General features: G+C 38.3%; 1 protein-coding gene across 1 annotated transcript in view; it reads right to left on the bottom strand.

The window, feature by feature from the left end:
* The window catches only part of EFHC1 (EF-hand domain containing 1), a 61,136-nt gene that overhangs the window by 8,415 nt on the left and 35,046 nt on the right, over nucleotides 1-17,675 (bottom strand). Inside the window, exons 7-9 of the mRNA XM_033103078.1 lie at nucleotides 12,172-12,312; nucleotides 4,310-4,523; nucleotides 3,764-3,911 (exon numbers count right to left, since the gene is read on the bottom strand). Of these exons, the coding sequence (XP_032958969.1) occupies nucleotides 3,764-3,911; nucleotides 4,310-4,523; nucleotides 12,172-12,312 (503 nt within the window). The remainder of the gene's footprint in view (nucleotides 1-3,763; nucleotides 3,912-4,309; nucleotides 4,524-12,171; nucleotides 12,313-17,675) is intronic.

Here is a 17,675-nt window from a genome sequence, read left to right as displayed (position 1 = left end):
AAAGAAGTAAAAGGTATCCAGGAGAGATCCAAGATGGCAGAGTAAATAAACGCTATCCCTGTTTCCTTCAGTGAACAAATTAAAATTATAATTAAATTATAGAACAATCAACCTGGAGAACTGTCTGAAATCTGGCTGAACAGAAGTTTTATAACTAAGAATATCAAGAAGAAGCTACATCGAGACTGGTAGGAGGGGTGAAGACATGAAATAGGCCAGCCCCACACATGGGTGTGGTGGTTGAGAATCAAGAGGGATATCTCAGCCATGGTGGTTCCCCCCAGACGAGTGAGGGACCCCAGCCCCGCACCAGGCTCTCCAGCACAGAGTACGGGTGCCGGGAAGAGGAAGCCCCACAACATCTGGCTGTCAAAAATAGTGGGAATTCTGACCATCCGGGCTGAGGGAAACCCAGACATCTTCTTCAAGCACCTGCACATAAAGTCACTCACAGGCACTTACCCTAGGCTCCAGCAGGAGAGCATCGAACACATATGGGAAGAGACTGAATTGTGTGGCTTCGAAGTGAGGATTGGAGGACAGTCACCATTTTCCCTGTGCGGGGTCCTTCACCCATGCAGCCAGCAGGCAGGTGCCATCTTTCCTGTGTTGAGCCCTCCCAAACAGAGATCTATCTCAATCTGAATTGGCCTGGTGAGCTCTGCTGCTCCACCAATGCTGACTCACAGGGACCCCACCCTACTCAACTCCCCCAATGCTGAAGGCGCCTTCTGGCCAGGAGACAGCCCCACCTGCATTGCACTCTTTCTTGGACAATTCTCAGGTGTCTGCAAGCTCCAGGTGGGCGGTGACTGGCCTCAGTGTGCTCTGAGACTTTTCCTGAGTAGCTTCAGGCTCAGCACTGGCACCAAACCAGAATCTGCATTAACCTAGTGACCACAACTTGTCCCCCTCTAGTGACTCCCTGAGACTCTGCCTCATGCAACTCATGTACCGCAGGAGGCTCTATCAGCAGCTGAACCTTAACAGAGCTGGCAGGTGGCAGCAGGCTTCGGGGTGTCCTGGTTTTTTGAAGAACTACCCCAGGCCCGGTTCGCAGCATTGCCTCTCCCATGTGTTTCCAAGTTTAGCACAGGCTGCGAACAACCATGGATTGCTTTGTAGCTCCTACCAGGTAGTCCCCAGATGGTCACAGGCAGTGGGTGACCTGGGCCTTCACCAGAGCCCCACCCAAGAGGCCCCAGAACCAACATCCTTGGAGATTGGCTTCAGACCACAGCACAGCCAATTAGCCCCACAAGCGGCACACACAAAGGATGTCTCAGCAGGCACCAGAGCCCACTGGGGCAAATCCCTCTCAGTGGGGTAAGTCCCCCTACACAGCAGCCTGTAAGCTGTGGACATGGCCAAAACCCACAGACAGTTTAGGAAAAAGATACAATGAATAGGCTTTCAGAGAAGTAGAAGGAATAACAGGTTCAAAAATGGGGTGGTAAAGAGTAACTTACATTATATATAGATGAAAAAGGCTAAACAGAAATGAGGAGGCTAGCAAACTCCAGCCCACAGGCCAAAGCCAGACTGCTGCCTGTTTTTCCAAATAACGTTTAATTGTAATATAGCACAACCATTCATTTACATTTGCCTGTGGTTGCTTTCACCCTACAAAGGCAGGGTTAAGTAGTTACAACAGAGATAGTATGGCCCACAAGACCTAAACTATTTACTACCTAACTCTTTACAAAAATGTTTGCCAACTCCTGCCCTCTCTCATATATTTGCATAAATATTTAATAAGGTCTGGCAGGTGATACAAGCTCAAATATCTGTTGAATTGATGAATAAATGACAAGAGACCATTAGATTTGGAAATAATCAATAACCTTTAAGAAAGCAATTTATGAAGAGTTTTATGGAGCAGTCAGAAAGGAGGCAGTAACAAACACAAAAAAGGAAAATTAAATTTTATCTAGCTCTGACAAGAAGTTAAAGAGAAGATAACTGACCGTACAGAAACATTCTAAGGTGAAGAGTGGGAAAATTGAAGAAGCTCACATTGGATCATTTGATCTCATATTTGAGACCAACTGCAAAGTGAATATGGAAGAGCTTGGGGCTTAAAGAAAATGGACAAAGTGAGAATATTTGGAAACATTTATATGGGAAAAGTGGCGGGAAGTGAAAAGAGGATTAAAAGGAGCAGGGAAGGAGAGTCCTGAAGCTGAAGAGCACAAATGGGCATGCTAACAGAACAAGAATAATATATATGACACGTGTGTGTTTATGCTATTCACACATGTAGATTGCCTGTAGAGGGGTGGATTAATGAACATTTGTTATCTGTTAAATCTGAGCTCAATATATTGCAGGGAGGACCCAAAACCCAAAAGAACTTCAGATGAAGTCAATACTCAATTACCTATGCACTATATTAGTTTTCTGGCTCAGAAAAATAAAATGGCTAACTTCAAATTTCATCATTCTGTAATTAACATTTGATATAAAAATTGCTCAGGCCTGACAAGTACTTGAGATCCCCCTTCATTACTCTTAGCAATGACTAGTCAAATAAAGGATTTATGTTTCCTTACAGAGGATTCTTACCAGATGGGAGGAGTTAAAAGACAAAGACAGAATGGCTAGAAGACATGGAAGGCAGGACACTTGGATTTCTATCATCGTCATGTACTTTTTCTCTCACATCTCTCTCACCCATCACAAGAGGAGAGAGAGGTAGTAAGGGTCAAATAAGGATAGCAAAGGACCTCTTAGAACTTCAGTTTCTCTCTATTTTTACTTGTATCTCATTCTAAGTGCCACAGCACCACTTTTTTCTTATTACTAAATCAGAAAAAAAAATAAAAGACTCTACTGGTAGTATGTCAAAGCAAGAAACTTTCCAGTATTGCTGGTATTTGCATTGACATTAAAAAATTAGAGAAAAATAATTTTGAGAAGTACTTGACTTAAATGTATGACCATAAATTTTAACTCAGCCTTTAATGCTGCCCAGTCACCAAACTACGAGATGTGATTAAAAAATACGGTGAATATTTCAATTAAAAAAAAATTATTATAGTAAAAGACCCATTGCCATTAAACTCCCTCAAAATACACCCCCTTGCTTTGAACACAGTTATCCCATCATTCTTGCCACTTTCTGAAGCAGTTCTGGAAGTCCTCTTTCATGTCTTTAGTTGTGCTGTCGTGGCTGCCTCGATGTCCTGCATCGATTCAAAATGATCACCTTTCATGGTCATTTTGACTTTGGGGAAGAGCCAGAAGTCACACGGTGCCAGATGCAGTGAATAAGGTGGATGAGGACACACTGTAATGTTTTTACTTGACAGAAATTGTTGTACCAGAGTGATGTACGACACAGAGCCTTTCCATTGTGATGACAAAATACGGTGAATGCTGAATTTAAACATTCACCGTATTATTTGATCACATCTTGTAATTCACTTGTGTTGCTTATGGGCTATCTCCCACTGCTTAGAAGGTTAACTCCGTGAGGGCAGTGACTTCTTTTCTATTTTTATGATAAAAGCCCAGGGGCCTAGTGATAGTACCTGACCCATATGAGGCATTCAATAATTATTTGCTAAATAAAGTCGAAAAGTCCTAGGTTACTAATTGTTATATTGGACGCAGAAAACTTTCTGTATGATTAATAATTCCTACTTCGTGAGGGAAATGTGAAATCCTAAAAATGGGATTACCCATCCATTTTATCAAAAACTATTTCCTGAATATCTCATATGTGTCAAACCCAAAATGGACCCTAGACAATCAAACATACGTTTCCAATTCTTCTGCAGGAGCTTCTTGCTTTCGAATATGGTTCTGAATGGACAAGAGGGCTTCGGGTGAATACTGAGAAGCATTGCTCTCCATATATTTCAAAACATAGTCGTCTGTATCAAGGATGATGAACCGGTGGCCAAACACTGGGGAGAGAGTAAAAATACACTTAGCTTGGTTATGTTTTTATCATGCAATCAAGAGTAAAATAAAATAGTACTGATCCTCCAATGACAAATTCACAGATATGAAACTGTGACCTAGACAAACGAATTTTCAATAGCTCTCTAAACTAATATGCAGCCATTTGCTCAGCGTTTAGGAAGCTCAAAGTCTACAGCTACAGTCAACAAATGCAACTGATTTACAGTTTAATTGATAATGGAAGAGATTAAGATATTGCACCATATACCCAAGAATATTAACTTTATCTTGGCTGGAATGCACCCTCACTGCCTCTTACAAGGGTTAACTGAATTAAATTCCAACGAAGAAGAAGCCATTCACTTGGCTAATCAAAAAGCCTAACCGGTGTGTGACCTACCTTCTATCTCAGCACCAATGAAGAAGTCACTAGGGCTATAGTAGATGGGGTTTTCCGCTGAAGAATGTGGTTTGACGACTTTAGTTCTGCCAAGGTACTTGCCCCCAATGATACCAGAATTGCGAATGGGAGGCTCAAAGATACTGATCATGTCAGTGGCTAGAAAATAAGAGAAGACAAATCTGCGGCCTTTATCTTCTGGGAAGGGGGATTCCTAGAAAGGTGAAGAAAAAAGGATGTTATGAAGGTACGTGTATTATCCAGATGCCCCCAAATTAAATACGTACTATTTATCACATAAACCTACTATATAAACTAGGATATACATCAACAGTAAGGGGAAGGACTGGAAAGGACTTGCCTCATCTAAAGGAGACTACACCAATTCCACTCCTGATTGTTGCCTTGTGGGAATATAGGCCCGGTATTGCTAGAGCTTCCAATTTTTCATGAGAAGATAGAAATCTGGATTACGATATAGAACTCTGATTTTAAAATGTTGACTTCAACTCTTTTAAAGCACCTTTTATGCCGAACAAAGCACATATCTGGGCTACATTCTGCCCACAGGCTGCCAATTTGAGACCTCTTGGCTGACATTAAGTTCAACTTCACGGACACTAAGATGATTATGCAAAGTTTAGTTCTTTAAACAAATACATTTATCTACAGAGGGTGACATTGGTGCAAAAAAAAAATGTATACACATTTTAAGAAAGGAAAAAACTGTATTAAAATTGTAATACAATGAAAGACACTAGCATTCCTTTGATTAACGCCATCTTTTGAGCGAACGTCATACTACACATTGCTACCGTAATTCAATTCAACTTTGAAAAGTAATACATAGATAACATCTCTTAGAATGTGTACAATTTTTTTGGCGTCCCCAGTACATAATTTTTAAAAGAAAATTTAAGGAGGGAGGAATGAGTAATATGTCATTGAGTGATTCTGAGAAACTCTTGTAGACAAGACTTTTCCTACATCAAATCACAGAAAGTAATCACATAACCCCTAAGCAACAAATTCCAGATTGAACAAGTTTAAATCCAGACATGCTTATTCTTGACTAAAATCACTTTATATTGCAACTTCAGCTTATATCTTCTCATTCAGACCATGGAATTATTTGTGTAATAATTTCTCATTTATCAAAGAAAGACATTGGGTTTCCTCTTAGTAAAATAATTTCCTTATACCATTTCCTATTCAAAAGTCTCCAACTTTTTTCACTGGACACTCCTATAAGCATACAATGTGATATATAGATGATATGTTATAGAATTGTACACTTGAAACCTATGTAATTTTACTACCCATTGACACCCCAATAAATTTAGTTTAAAAATAAATAAATTTTTTAACAAACATCCACAATATAGTTAATAAAAACCAAACCATATCACCTCTCTGCTCTCAAACCTCCAGAGGATTCCCATCACACTCAGAATAAATACAAAGTTCTGAGCAGAGCTACAGGCAAGGGTGTACCAAAGGGGTTGGGGAGACAATGGCAACGGTTCACCCTGGCAGAAAGGAGTATTTTAAAACTTTAAAAAAATGTTCTTTACCTTTTTTCATTTTGAACTATGTTTGGACTTACAAAAGTCGCATAAATAATTGAGAATTCTCATATAGTCTCCACGAAGCTTCCCCTAACACTGACATCTTACATACCCACAGGACAATTATCAAACCCAGGAAAACAACAACGGAACACTCCTATTAAATAAACTACTGTCCGTAGTCAAATGTTACCTGTTTTTCACTTATGTTCTTTTTCTGTTTCTGGATCCTATACAGGATCTCACTTTGCAGTTAGTTGTTATTTCGCTTTAATCTCCTACAATCTGTGACAGTTCTTCTGTATGCCCTTGTCTTCCATGACCTTGACATTTTTCAGTTATTTTGAATGTCCCTCATGCATCTCATTTTTACATCTATGGCAAAAATACCACAGAAAATAGACTGTGTCCTTCTCAGTGCATATCAAGGAGTTCGTAATGTCAATATATCTTGTTTTTGTTGATGTTAAGCTTGGTAGCTTGGTTAAGAGATCTGCTGGGTTTCTCCCCTGTAAAGCTGCCATCTTTCTCTTTGCGGTTAGTTATCTTGAGGGAGATACTCGGAACCTATGAAAATCTTGTTTCTCTTCAAAGGTTTCGACACTAATCTTAGCATCCATTGATGGATCTCATCTGCAACAATTATTGCTGTGGTGTGCAATCAGTGGATATTTTCTATATCCCTCTTCTCTTCTACATTTATTAATGGAAATTGTACTGCATGGAGGAGATGTCTCTTGGGGATGAATATTTTATCATATTTTAGAATGACAATCACATGATGACAATAAGAAGCAGATCAACTTTTAGTTGGTTTTATTTTTAAATTCTTTTCAGGCTTGTTGTCTACACCCCTTGTTTCCTGCACCCTGGGTGACAGCTCCCACCACCCCCCTCCAGCCTTACGCTACTGACTACAAAGCACTGAGCAGGCCCAACCCCGTGTTCACTTCTGTCCCCTCCCTTCCATTCCCTGTACACTGCCTGTGCCTGAAAAGCAGTTACCTCAGATATCCCCCCGCTAGCTCCTGCAGTTACTCCTTCTGGTCTCTGTTCAGCTGTGCCCTCCTCAGAGAGCCTTTCCCAGATCTTCCACTATAAACAAGCCCCTTCCCTGCCACTGTCTCATGTTTTATTTTTTATAATGTGTTACTACCTCTCTTTTTATGATATGTTTACATACTGACAGGAATGTTGTCAACTAGAACGTAAGCTCCATGAGGGCAGAGCTGTATCTGTCTCGTTTTCCACTGTACCCTCAATGCCTAGACTATGCCAAGCCTAGAGTAGTTAGTTCTTTACTATTTGTTGAATGAATTAATAAACATACGTTCTTCTGTAAAAATATTTTTGTGCTTTACAAAGTGCATATAAAAATATCAGGGGCTATCAAATAAATGCACTCATAATAAAATATAAACAGAGGCTGTAATATTTTCTTAACAATCTCCACAGACTATATACTGTCTTGCACACTCCTTGGAGGGTACACATGCTGCTTTGGGGATCACTGCTCAAGTCATGTTTCTTATGCTCTTTCCCATGTTTCTTAGCCAGCACGCCCCTCACAGCCCCAGGTATTTTACCAGCATATTTTTACTTAGACACTAGCTGCCTACCTGGGTTTAGTACACTTTATTTTCTCAGAACATGTCCAGTGTCTGTGTGAACTCAAGGGAATTTAATTACTGATCATTCCTCCAGCATACTCCCTTCTTTTGAATTTCCATCTTTTCTTCTGAGGTCCCCACCTTATTCCTAAGCCCTTTTCCCTTATTGTCAGACACCCTTTCTTTCATCCGTCAGAGCTTTTGTGATGAACCGAATGAATACACCCTCTGTTTTAGCAAATAGGTCAGGGAAAAACTTTGAAAATTACCACGACCAGAATATCACTTCCTTTTTTGTTCTCATAGGAAGATTATTTATTACTTCTTTACTAATAGTTCTGTGGGTGTTCTTTTAAATAATTTTTTTTTTACTGTGAACTGTAACACACATAGAGAAAACTGCAAAAAAATGTACAGTTCAAAGAATTTTCATAAGGTGAACACCCATGTAATCACCACCCACGTCAAAAAACAAAACCTTGATGGAACCTAGAAAGCACTCTCCCAATCGACATCTTATCCTTCTCCCATCAAAAAAGCCATTAACTTGAGTTTTACGGTTTTCTTTAGTTTTACCACAAAGCAAGCAAGCATCCCTAAACATTTTGCTTTGCCTGTCTCTTTATCTTCATATAAATAAAATTACATAATATGTATGTATTCTTTTGTGTCTGAATTCTTACATTCAAAATTATGTTTATGTGATTTATCCTTGTTATATGTAGCTGTAGTTCATTAGTGTTCATTCCTGAACAGCATTCAAATCATTGTATAAATATGCCTTAATTTATTTATCCACTCTTCTACAGGAGGTTTATTTTGCTTATCATGAATTATGCTGTTGTGGTCATTCTTCTCTCTCTCTTGGCGTACATATAGTGTACCATTTTGGCAGAATCTAGTATACTTGATTGTACCAAATTATTTTCCTAAGTGAATGTGTCACTGAGAATATGAGATTTCCTATTCCATATTCTCATCAATGTATTAATTATCCCGGTGGGTGAGAAGAGGCAATTCATTGTGGTTATAATTTGTACTTCCCTGATCACTGAAGAGACTGAGCACGTTTCATATGTTTATTGGTCTGTTGGATGTCCTTTTGTAAAAAAATGCCTGTTTAAGTTGCTTACTTATTTTTAGAAATGATTTTAGAGTGTTCTTTAGATATTCTGGATATGAATTCTTAGTTGACTTCTGTAGTAACATGTTCTCCCACTTTGACCTTGCCTTTTTTTTTTACTCTTTTAATGGTGTTCTTTAAGGAACAGAAACTCTATATTTTAATGCAGTCAAATTTATAAATTTTCAAAACAATTACTGCTTTTTGTGTCCTGCTAAAGAAATTTTTCCTACTACAAGGTTAAAATTACATTCTTATTAAGAAATTTAATTGCTTTTCCTTTCACATTTAAATTTTCAATCTACCCAGAACTGATTTTGATATTTGGTGTGAGGTGTGGTCAAATTTTCTTTTTTCTTTTTCCCATATGGATATCTAATTGTTTTAATACAACTTATTGTAAAGACCTTCCTTTCCCAAACTTTCAGCAGTGCCATATTTGTCAGATGTGTTATGTGTGTGGGGGTCTGTTTCAGGGCTGTCTAATGTATTCCATTGGCCTAATTATCTATCTTTGCACAAATACTATATCATCTTAATTACTTTATATGACATTTTAATATATTGTGATATTTTGTTGAGCAAATCCATCAATCTTGTTCTCCAGAAATGTCTTGGTATACTTGGTGCTTTATATCTCCACAAAAATTATAGAATCAGTTTGTCAAGCTGAAAAAAAAGAAACCCTTTGGGATTTTGACTGTAATTGCTTTGAAACCATAAATCAATTTGGGGCAAATATCTTTATAATATTGAATTTTCTAACCAGTTAACATGGTATGTCCTTTCATTTATTTAGGCCTCCTTTAATTTTCTCTCAAAAATGTTTTAGGTATTATGTACCTTTTGTTTTAACTTATTCCTAAGAATTTAATATTTTTGATGCTATGGTAAATGGGATATTCTAACTTTATTTTTTGTTTGTTGCTATTTATATTAGGTTGGTGCAAAAGTAATTGTGGTTTCTACAGTTATTTTAAACCTTTTAAACTGCAATTACTTTTGCACCAACCTAATACATTGAGTCTACTAACATAAAATGTAGATTCTTAATTTACTACATATACAATCATTCATCTTAGATAATGACAGTTTAATTTCCTTTTCAATCCTTATGCCGTTTATTTCCTTCCTAGATTTACTGCTCTAGCTAGGACCTCCAGTACAATGTTGAATAGCAGGTGATAAAGAGCAGTCTTGCCTTGTTTCTAATCTCAGAGAGTACAATCTTAGCATTTCATCACTAAGTATGATGTTTGCAACAGATTTTTGGTAGATATCCTTTAACAGACAGAAAATTCCCTTTTGTCCCCTATTTACTAAGAGTTTTGTTTTAAAACCATAATAGAAGAATTTTATCAAATACCTCTCTGTATTTAATTTTTTCTCTTATTCTGTTACTGTGATAATTTTTCAAAACTGAAATACTTTGTTTTATTTCTAGTTATCTGCTGAAATTCTCATTATCCTTTATCTCCTTAAACACAGTAAATACAAGTTTTGGGTTTTGCTTTTGTTTTTTAAAGTTTGATACTACCAGTATTTGAAACCCCTACAGAGTTATTTCTATTGTCTATTTTTTTTCTGTTCATTTTCCTTCATATCATCTTGCTTTTTGTCTGGACATTATATTATTAATATTATTTTTTTGAATTAAGTATCATATGTTGTGTTTCTTAAATTGTTTGTAGAAATAATTTGAAGCCTGGGATAGTGCTATCTTCAGAGAACTTACATTTGCTTCTGCCAGACCCCTGGGTCATTAGTAATCCCGGATCACATTAATCTGATTTCTGCAACTGAGATAATTTAGGGACCGAGATCATTCAAAACCAGATAATAGTCCCTTCAAGGATTAGCCACACAGACGAAAGTACAGAGGGTTGACCAGGTGCTTCTGCCTTTAATACCTGTGATACTCTTTACTGCCTCTCTCACGTATAAGATGGCAGTATTAAAATTGCTTGTACTGAATATACTGTCATATTTCCAAATTATTTACATTGTAAAAAAAGTCCTTTTAAATTAAGTTTGCCCTCACAGGTGCTGCTTCTGGAATCAGCAAACATTCTCAGGGGAAAAATGATCTCAGTTGTCAGGTGCACCTCTCTGGGTTTCAATATTCTCCTGGTTCTTGCTCAGTGATTCTTCACATCTTGTTACTTGTTCAGCACCCTTAAGCAGTAGTAAACAGACACACACACACACACACACACACACACACACACACACACACAAATACCAGTTTTTCTAGTTATCCTCAGCAACAGAGCTAATCCGAATTATTTATACCTTCTCTTCAACCTTTTGTGATATATTACATTTGCCTGGGTTATTTGAAGACTGCAGTCAATATAAGTGCATTATGTTTACTCATTTAACAATACATAACTTTATTCATAGCAATTTTTATAACTGATTATGTAATAATTTCCCCAGGATTTTCAGGTAAGGAAAGCAAGCTTACGATTATGTAATTTACAAACTCATGTGAGTCTATACACCTTTTTATAACCTAAGCATTATACTGGTTCTTGATCAAAAGAATTCTGGGTCGAGGATTCTCAGAGCTGCAGGAATAAGATTTTTTTCCAACTTCTACCTAGTGATGACTCCTCATGTCCCTTCTTGAGTGCTTTGGTAACTATTTCTCTGTAATAAAAATACCTGTGATACTCTTTACTGCCTCTCTCACATATAAAATGGCAGTATTAAAATTGCTTATACTGAATATACTGTCACATTTCCAAATTATTTACATTGTAAAAAAAGTACTTTTAAATTAAAAAAAAAAAAAGAATGCTAGGTTGAAAGTCAGAAGGTTGAGTTCTAGTTCTGCCTCTACTTAAGCAGCATTGAGACCTGGGACAAGCCAATTAGCCTCTCTGATTCTTATGTTTTGAAACATAAAATGGGTATAAAATTATATTGCTAACTCATGGATAGTGTATGTGTAAATAAATTCATTTTGTCCATTCAAGCAACAGTTATGCAGTAAGTACCTACAAAGTCTAGAAAGCCTCAGGTAATTCAGGCTGTGAGTGGAATATTCAGGATTTGAATTCATATCTGTCTCTAAAACCATGTTCTCATGCACTAGCCACATGACTTTGCAAAGACATCTATTCAATTGGTATAATTCCATTTATTACATTTAATAAATATAAAATACATTGACCTAGATATCACAGGTAATGCTAAAAATTAGTAATACATGATCCCTACTCTCAAGGAAATCACAGTATACTGGAAAGGCACAGAAATACAAAAATGATTTGAAAATAAGTCAGGCTTTCATAACTGCTTATGAAAAGGTGAAAAGGTCTGTCAAAATCTGAGGTATGGAGGGGAGAGATTAATGATCTAAGAAAGATTTTCGTGGGAGATAAGCCTTGAGCTGGGTCTTGGTTCAGAGGCACCAAAATTAATACTATCCAACCTGCCGGAAGGCTGGGTACTAGATCCAATGGTTGTTAAGTAAACACGTAATTACAGATTGAAAACAGACTGTGCACGGTACTAAGACAGAACAAAATCATAGTATATAAAAATTATCCTCACCAGTGCAGCCAAATAACGAAGCACCTTTTTATCATTCATTAGCAATTTCATAACATCTTTTTTCGGAGCTTTTGGAATGAGAGCAAAGCAATTCTGAGCAGAGTCTTCAACAAATCCATAACCATTATAAGGAGGTAATTCCTGAAGAAACACAGGAAGCAAGAAGTAAAGCAGATGCTATTTGTGTTAAAAATTACATTAAAAGTAACTAAGTTTCTTTCAGAAGATATTTATTCAAAAGCAATTACTCTATATACAAATGTAGTCAGAAAAATTAATACATCGCCTATTCTGTTCCTCTTTATTTATAGATGTTATACCATAATCGCTCCTCCTAGAAGTAGCTGATGATGCTACAAAGTAACCCTCAGGGCTAGACTGAAACTTGCTCATGTCCACCGACCCTTTACTGCCAAAGTAGGTCCTGTCCCTACCCCTCATCCCAATGCTGGCCCTTGTGGTCATCCAATATGGTGCAGCCGTGGGTTTGTATTTTCTTTGTCCGGGGTGTGGACTTCAGCCTGGCAGAAGCCTGGCTGTTTTCTCAGTTTCCCCAAAGTGTGTATGTGTTGTATATGTTGGAGTTGGCAGCGTCGGTCTTTCGAGATATAGTGCTTGAAACACTGACACTTCACCCGTTTCCCGGGGCTGTAGTTAATGTGATCATCACGGGTGGAATACAATTAGTGGGTCCAGTGGATTGACAATGACCACATTTGTTCCAAGTGCAAAGCCACTATTTAATGAATATAGACGTTGCCATGGACAGAGGGACCTTGGGTGAGACACCAATAATAAGCTCTGTGTTACTCTAGAGGCTAGGCAGAAATGCATGGTGGTGGAATCTAAACTTGCTTTGCAGCTGCATCCACACAAAATGACGGCAGCCTGGTTGAGGGATGGGGGTGAAGGTTGAGTGATTTTGAAATAGGGAAGTAGCTCTGTAAGCCTCTGAGCACCTTCCTCTCAAATTCCTTTTCTGTTTCGACAGGCTTCTACCTGCTTTTCCTGAATTACACCTCATTTGCCCTGCTTGGAATGAAGACCTTCCCTGAATATCAGCCCATGTGCCTGGGGTGCTGGCATCAGGCTTCTCGTACTCTCAGCTACTGCCCGGGTCCTGTTTCTCACGAGAGCAGCTGCTCCTCTGTGGACATCATCGCTCTTAGATACTCCTGCTCATACGACCCACCCGGCAGAGTTTCTGCCCAGGCTTTCTGAACAAAGCAAGTCCCCTGGAAGCCCGAGTCCCATAACCTCTCACATGGTGCTTTGAGGGGCCAGCTCCGCAGCAGACTAGCTCTCCTAGTCCTGGTTTCTTCCTCTTCCCTACCAGCATGCTTCCACATGGAGCCAGCCTGAGACAGAACACACCTGGCCACCGGATCTCTGTTCACTTACCCTTGATCTAGCAGATCAGCCTGGCCTATGAGCATCATGATTGCCAAACTGAATGTATCCAGCTCATACCCACTGCTGTGCCTGACCCATTAGCGAGGTGGTAGCTTTACCCCTGTAGACCCAGCTACCGCTTCCCATCCCGACTCCATTGTTCAGGGTTTAAATGACTGACATTTAATGACCAAGGAGAGCTAAAAGGGATTTGCTGTTTGGTAAATGGAGCTCTCCTACTCATTTCCAACAAAGAATTCTGTGGATGGGCAGAGGGAATTTATTTGTAATGGAATTATTTATTATAGAGACTTTGCTGAAAGCAAACTGACCAAACACTACAATTAACGTGCCACGTGTATGGAGAGAGATTAGTTTTATTATAGAGTGGCTGAGATAGGGCAAAAAAACCAGACAAACCAAAATCTACAGTGGTTTTCCAGTTCTCTTTGCTCTCTATCCAAGCCTTCCCTCCTTTTTCTTTCTTTGGAAGACACGTTCAGAGAACAAAGATTGTGGTAATGAGAATAGAGAGAAATACTGTAGGACTCAAAAGCTTTATCAGCTCTAAAGACGGCTCAACGCCCGTTCACTAAGAAAAGCACACCACTCTGTTACAATCCCTCCCCACCCTACCTCTTGGTTAGGTAAAACTTCTTGTAGCAATATTTAATGTTTAATAGAATCTCCCTTGCACTTTGAAATGTGACCTTGGGCAAGTCTGTTGGACTGCTATCTCACACTATACTTACCTATAAACTAAAGTGGTGAAATAGTTTGCTTGATCAAATTCTAGATCTGTTTCCATAGTATTTTTTCCTGTATATTCCATCAAATGCTGCCAAAAAATCTGGAGGTGGGGCAAGGGTTTTATCATAATTCTTAATCAATGAGCAAATTCTTTGGTAAGGAGTTCCATCAGAAAAAAACCTGCGAGCATGAGGTACAGTCACGTGTAGCTTAACGACAGGGATACGTTCTGAGAAATGCCTTTGTCAGGCGATTTCATTGCTATGTGAACATCACAGAGTGCACTGACACAAACCTAGATGGTAGAGCCTACTACACACTTAGGCTTTATCATATAGCCCATTGCTTCTAGGCTACAAACCTGTCCAGCATGTTACTGTTCTGAATACTGTAGGCAATTATAACACGATAGTATTTGTTTATTTGAACATATCTAAACACAGAAATGGTACAATGAAAATATGGTTTAAAATATGAAAAATGGTAAACCTGTCTAGGGCATTTATCAAGAATGGAGCTTGCAGGACAGGAAGTTGTTCTGGGTAAGTCAGTGAGCGAGTGGGGAGTGAATGTGAAGGCCTAGGACATCGCTGTATGCTACTGTAAACTATATAAACACTGTACACTTAGGCTACTCTAAATTTATAATGAAATATTTTTTCTTTTTCAATAATAAATAAACTTTAACATACTGTAACTTTTTTATTTTATAAACTTTTTAATTTGAAATTTTTTTCAACTCTTTTGTAATAACACTTAGCTTAAACACAAACACAATGTACAACTGTACAAAAATATTTTCTTTATATCCTTATTCTATAAGCCTTTTCTACTTGAAAAATTTTTAATTAAACATTTTTTTTAATTAAAAATTAAGACACAAACATGCACACGAGCCTGGGCCTACACAGGGTCAGGATCATCAATGTCACTGTCATTCACGTCTTGTCCCACTGGAATGTCTTCAGGGACAACTGCCATCTCCTATGATAACATTGCCTTCTTCTGGAAGACCTCCTGGAGGACCTGCCTGAGGCTCTCCTTGAGAAGATGTCACTCTTTTCAGAAATATGTCCATGATGCTTTGCTTGGCTTGTTTTCTTCATCATATATTACTTATAATCAGATAATACACCATGAACATGTCTCCTATTAACGAAAACCTTTCAGTGTTGGGGTCCATATTTTCAAACTTTTTAAGGAGCATGTTAAGGTCTGCAAAAGCTTCTGCTAAATGCTTCACTGTGAATTTTCTTGGAGGTTCTCCTTTTTCTTCTCCTATAGCTTCCTTTTCTCTTGCCTCTTCTTCAACTATGCATTCCAGTCCAGCAAGTCCTCATTAGTCAGTTCCTCAGGAACCATTTCTAGGGGCTCCTCAATGTCATCCTCATCCTCATCCAGGTTAAGGTTGTTTGCCATCTGAATCACAGCTTTATTGATTTCTGCAACCTCCTCATCCTTGCTAAATCCTTTAAAGTCATGGATGAAATCTGTTGAGTGTCTTCTTCCAGGTGCCATTCATATACTCCTTGGTGACATCATACCAAACACAAGCAAGATTCTTCATACAGTCATAGATGTTTTAATCCCTCCAGAACCGCATCAGTGTCTTCCTCATTTACAGCAATAGCCTGGGCAGAGGTCCCCTGCTGGTAGTAACTCTTAACACCACTTTGATATTGGGATGAAGATTACCAGTAAAAGGAGGATGTCCAGGAGCAATATCGACAATAAGCAAAATCTTGAAGGGAATGTTATTCTCCATTTTGCTGGCATAGCAATTCAGGAGGGCATCTTGGAAGAGGAGCTGGGTTGTCCATGATTACGTATTGCTCCTATAATGCACTGGTAGTGTGCGCATACTGATATGCTTGAAGGCCTTGGAGTTCTCACTGTGCCAGATCACATAGGGTTTCAATTTATAGCCTGCAACATCGCCCCCACGCAAGACTGTTATCCTGTCCTTAAAAACCTTGAAACTTGGCATTGACTTGGCTTCATTCTGGATGAAAATCCTTTCAGGCATCTGTTTCCAGAATAGGGAGGTTTCATCCATATTGAATATTTACTCTTGCAAGTAATTTTCCTCCATAATCGGTTATCTAGAGTATCCAAAAATTCTTCAGTTGCCTTCACATTAGCACTTGCAGACACACTAGTCACTTTCACATTATATAATGAATAACAATTTTTGAATTATTTAAACCACTCAAAGGTAACAGTAGATTCACATCATAGTCAGAACCAGCCTTTTCTTTCAGCATCAGAAACAAACTTTTTGCTTTGGCCATGATCGTCATGGGGCTAAGAGGGATACACTTGTGTGTCTGGTATTCAATCCAGGTCATTAGTAGTTTTTCCAAGTCTAATATAGGCACTTCTCAAATTTTTGTTAGTCTTGCTACCTTTGAGCCTGTTCTTCAAGATCATAACTATGGTGGAATGGGACATACCTGACTAGTGAGGTTAAAGACAAAGAGAGAATGTTAAAAGTAGCAAGAAAAAAAAAGACCTACAAGGGAGCCCCCATAAGACTGTCATCTGATTTCTCAAAAGAAAATTTGCAGGCCGGAAGCGATTGGCATGGAATATTGAAAGTGATGAAAAGCAAGGACCTACAGTCAAGATTACTCTACCCAGCAAAGCTATCATTTAGAATCAAAGGACAGATAAAGAGCTTTCCAGACAAGAAAAAGCTAAAGAAGTTCATCACCCCCAAAACCAGTGTTACAAGGAATGTTAGAGAGATTTCAGACAAAAAAAAAAAAAGGATAAAAAATATAAATAATAAAATGGCCACAGCTACTTATCTATCAACAATTACTTTCAATGTAAATGGATTAAATGCTCCAAAGATAGGGTGGCTGAATGGATAAGAAAACAAGACCCTTACATATGCAGCCTACAAAAGACTCACTTCAGATCGAAAGACACACAGATTGAAAGTAAAGGGATAGAAAAAGATATTTCATAAAAATGAAAACAACAATAACAAAAAGCTAAGGCAGCAATACTTATATCATACAAAATAGATTTTAAAACAAAAGCTATTATAATAAGAGACAAAGAAGGATCCAGAATACCACTTCTGGGTATTTATCTGAAGAAACCAAAAATGTTACTTTGAGGGGACATGTACGTCCATATGTTCACTGCAGCATTGTTTACAATGGCCAAGAGGTGAAGGCAGCCTGGGTGTCCGTGGATAGATGAACAGATAAAGAAGAGGTGGTACATATATACAATGGAATATTGCTTGGCATTGGAAAGGAATGGATTCTTGCCATCTGCGGCAGCATGGATGGACCTGGAGGGTATTGTGGTGAGTCGAGTATGTCAGACAGAGAAAGAGAGATGCAATG

The sequence above is a fragment of the Rhinolophus ferrumequinum genome, chromosome 3 (genome assembly GCF_004115265.2).
Source record: "Rhinolophus ferrumequinum isolate MPI-CBG mRhiFer1 chromosome 3, mRhiFer1_v1.p, whole genome shotgun sequence".
NCBI classification, from domain to species: domain Eukaryota; kingdom Metazoa; phylum Chordata; class Mammalia; order Chiroptera; family Rhinolophidae; genus Rhinolophus; species Rhinolophus ferrumequinum.
The sequence above is the reverse complement of the archived record's forward strand: the minus strand, read 5'-3'. Positions and strand labels throughout refer to the sequence as shown.